Source organism: Eurypyga helias, unplaced genomic scaffold (genome assembly GCF_000690775.1).
Source record: "Eurypyga helias isolate BGI_N326 unplaced genomic scaffold, ASM69077v1 scaffold25043, whole genome shotgun sequence".
NCBI classification, from domain to species: Eukaryota; Metazoa; Chordata; class Aves; order Eurypygiformes; family Eurypygidae; genus Eurypyga; species Eurypyga helias.
The window spans coordinates 1-4,398 of NW_010239578.1; the positions used below are offsets into that span (position 1 = coordinate 1).

General features: G+C 43.2%; 1 protein-coding gene across 1 annotated transcript; it reads left to right on the forward strand.

Annotated features, from left to right (window-relative positions):
* Positions 1-1,341: 1,341 nt before the first annotated feature.
* Positions 1,342-4,010, forward strand: LOC104507049 (E3 ubiquitin-protein ligase KCMF1-like; the record flags this gene model as incomplete). The annotated part of the gene is made up of 2 exons (XM_010148209.1): positions 1,342-1,658; positions 3,370-4,010. Coding segments are annotated over 2 exons (579 nt in total), but the record flags the coding sequence as incomplete, so codon positions are not given.
* Positions 4,011-4,398: the final 388 nt, after the last annotated feature.

The window sequence follows — 4,398 nt, forward strand, 5'->3', positions numbered from 1 at the left end:
AACCCAAACCATTCCATGATTCCCACCTGGCGGCCTTAAATGTGGGATAAAATGGCATTCTTCTGAATCTTTTGTAGTGGACAATGTGTACGTTTATAGTTCAGTTGCACACTGAGCTGGGTGTCCTCCTTCTACCAAGACTCTCTCAGGCTCACATCTAACAAAATAGTGTTTTGCTCTAGTCTGAGATTTAACTTATGCTTTAACTTACAGTGCTTGTGAATCCATCTAAATATTTTCTGGAAGTTTGATGTGTCTTTCCTTGTACTGGAGTAATAAATAGGAAAGACCATCAGAATTTTTCTGTTTAAAATAAATGAAGTCTATGTAATCTGTTACATTTTTTTTACTGGTTTTTCAGTCCGGTGTTGGGGTTTTTTTGTGATTACCATGGAATTAAAACTTATTTAATATTTTTATTGCTATCAGTGCTGGCAGTAGCTTGACCATTCTAAGTGCCTGACATGTCCAACAATATAATTTTGCTTTATACCCTCAAAGAAAGCCTTATTTAGAATGATTTATTGTTGTCACAACCCATACGGTAACTTTGTAATGTAGAGGTGAAGAACAGGAGCAGTGTTGTCCCCTACTCCCTCTGCTGTTGCACCAACTACAAGAAGCAGGTGGTACAGCAAGTACCTTCTACACAGGGTGTAGAAGAGATTCTGCAGTAGTGCACTGAGCAGTAATTTGCTGCTAATTGTTCAAGAACTTCTTTGTGGATGGGCCTGGCTATTAGCATTCCATCCCTCTGCACTGGAAAACTTAAGGACAGAGGTATTTTAGTTGCTAGGCCTTCTCTGTACTTCTGGCAGAAATTAAACATGCTGAAGTATTGTCTCCCATAAAACTGAAGCAGTTAAGCATTTTTGCCATATGAATTTTTATCAACTACGTACTCTTTATTGAACGTTTGAAGCAATGGTATGATATTTCTCCCTTTGCTACAGCACAGCTTCCCTCTGGGATGTTGGGAAGATGAAGTCTGTGTTTTGAGGGAACATTTGTTGACAGGAAAATAAAAATCACCAACCAAAGCTAGAATGAAATAGTTCCTTAGTCAGTTGCTATTTCAGAGTATTGCTGTGGAGGACGTCAGTTGCCAGGCATTCCCTGTAGTTCTTCTGTCCTGTTATTTTGAAGGCATTAAACTTATTTGGACAAATCTGCATCATTGAGTCTTGATCTTCCTTACTCTTTGAGACATTGAATGCTGTGACCTTTTTCAAGAGCTCCATGAGTTCTTTAGCATTGCTTGTTCTTCGATTTTATTGGTTGAAAAAGGAGTCTGCAGTGGAACTGGGGTGTGTTCATTCCGTTGTGTAATGCTCACTTAAGATCTTTCACAAAGAAACTTTATTTTCTCTGGCAGAGCTTTTATCTCAGCTGTCAGGCGTCAGGCGTTCTGCGGGAGGACAGCTCAACTCTTCTGGCCCTTCTGCTTCTCAGTTACAGCAGCTGCAGATGCAGCTGCAGTTGGAGCGACAACATGCACAGGCAGCAAGGCAACAACTTGAGACTGCGCGCAATGCAACGAGACGCACCAACACCATCAACGTCAGCACCACTGTGACACAATCTACAACAACAACCAACACATCTAACATGGAAAACAGTCAGCAGACTATCCAGAATTCGCAGTTTCTTCTTACAAGGTAACTTGTTCTGTGTTTTTGCTTGAATCTGCCTTTTACAGTTTGTTTGCTCTAGTCCCAATAGAGATGTAGAGCTCAATGAAAAGTGTCTGGAGTTAGGTGCACACCCTAGTAAAGCAGTGTCCAATCAGTAACGTCCCAGAGTTAGCCAGCTAATTTATCATACAGGATGTATTCACAGTAGATGCCAACAGTGGTCACAGGATGTGTAATAGATAACATTTCATCCGCATTCCTAGCATGAGAATTAAACTGATCGTTTAATATCCAAGTGTAGCAGATTATGGCCGGCCCATGCTTTTGAAAAGCCAAATCCAGGATCTGGCTGCACAAGCACCCTGCCATGGTCTAGTGTTCGCAAAAAGGAGAGGCAGTCTTACGGGACAGCTGCACTTTCTTTAATGCACCTAGGAATGTGTTTCGAGGATTGGACTTGAGTATGGATTTCTGCAAACCTTGGAAAGGAGGCTGATCTTGATTTTTGGCTGAACAAGTTACTTAAGACTCTGGGCAGGGGACTTCTGCCAGATCCTTCATCATGTCTGTAGGGGACACACTGCGCATTTGTTTGCATTTGTAGCATCTTTTCAAACCTGCTGTCTGTCTGCTCCTGAGCAATGGGTAAACATTAGTTGCTGATTCTCAGCCTCAGGAGGAACAAAAGGACTATTTCCTAACTAAATCGTGCAAGTTCCCCTTACTACTTCCAGCAGAGCAAGTGCATTTCCAGTGATACAAGCATACAGATTTGAGCCGTAATGGGAGGAGTCAGGAGACAGTATTGTTTAATGGAAAATTCATCTTTGGTAAAAGCCGACGGTTGAATTAGGGGTTTATATATTAATTATTTTAGAGACTGGATAACAGAGAACATAAAGGAAGCCACGAACTAACAGAATACTTACCTGGTTTAGAGATTATACTCAGATCCCAGGGTGATATTAAAGAGGAGTCACCCACTGCGTCATTCCAGTTCTTTTAGAAGGATGCCTGTTGACCTGAAACAATGTTTTTTGCACCCTCCCTGCCACACCCCCCCATACACACTTTTGTTTGTCTGCTGGGTATGGTGAAAGAGGGCAGGCTTTTTAATAGCTCCTGTGTCAAGAAACCTGGACTTGAGTCAATCTGATTTTTATCTAGGTGCAGAATAATATCACATGACATCTTTCAATTGGAAATTCATTATTATTTGAGAAACGAAGTGCCTGCGAGTGCCACAGGTTGTGACTTTCAGAGTTGGAGCGAGCCATCTCCTTGCCTGTCAGCACAGTGATGGAGAAGTGATGGAATGGGTGTTGCATCCTGCTTTGGGAATCCTTGGGCTTTACACATGCAGCAGGACTTTGTGGCGTAGATGAACTTAGAAGTTGGCTTGGAAGCAAAAGGGGCACATGATGGCTGTCTAGGAAAACACAACAGCACTCCCTAAAAGTGCATAGCGGGAAGCCTCACAAATAGTGTTTTATTTTTCCTGTCACCTTGGGCTCCATACCGAACGCTGCTGTAGTGTCAGGGAATGAGCGGTTTGTTAAATGCACGCCCACAGTACGGAGGTGTGGGAGGTGGCCAGAGCTGCACATGTCGGGGAGTGAGCAGGACTGTCCTGAAAGGAGTGTGTTCAGAGTGCCTTTTGGCACCTGTTGGTAGTGTCGCCGGTGAAACAGTCTTTCACCAACCGCCTGTCTTCTCTTCCCTTGCTGCTGCACAGGTTGAATGAACCGAAGATGTCGGAAGCGGAGCGTCAGTTGATGGAAAGCGAACGGGCAGACTGCAGCCTGTTTGTTCAGGAGCTTCTACTGTCCACTTTGATGCAGGAAGAAAGTTCCTCCTCCGATGAGGATGAGCGGGGGGAGATGGCAGATTTTGGTGCTATGGGCTGTGTAGATATTATGCCTCTAGATGTTGCTTTAGAAAACCTAAATTTAAAAGAGAGTAATAAAGGAAACGAGCCTCCTCCACCTCCTCTTTGATGACATCCCACTTTGCAGACAATGTCCTCTGTGCTGTATTTGCCAATGAAAGTGGACAACAACTATCTTGGGTTTGTTTTGGTGATTGTAATTTCAGGTCTGTCACTCTTGTTACATTGTGTACATTCAAAAAGAAAGAGAGAAAAGATATATATGATAATCATTTCCACTTAACTAATTTTTACTTTTAGCAGGTAAATGTAGGTTGCAGTCCAGAGCTAAGAGCTCTGTGTCCTGTACCTTGACATGCAAAAGGCTCTCCTAATACTCCACATTCAAACTGAAGAAGAAAAGGAAAAAAAAAAAAGAAAAATCTCTAATGAAGCTGCTGTGTGTATTTATGAATATTAATGAATAAAAACTGCTTGGATGGTTTACCTTAACTACTGCATGACATTTTTTGCAGCATGCATGAGTTTCAGTGACCTTGTCATTTAAAAAATTTAAATGCAGGGAGTAAAAACTACGAACCCCAAAGCTTTCCTACTACTCGGAGATTACGTGGCAGGACGGTTCATGCTGACTAGCCGTCTGTGGCCACAGAGTAGCTTTTGAATAATACATGAGAGAATGACATGGCTCTGTGCTGTTCCCGCACAGGACCGAGGCTGCTGCGGGATCACCACCAGGGAGTGGCATTGTGCTGTATGCGACCCTTACGTGGCCCTGTTAGCCATCACCTCAGCGTGGAGTCAAACTCTGTTTTATGCATCTGTAGGAGGCACACCAGTAAGGCCACAGCTGGGAGCTGCTGCGAGGGGCTGTCG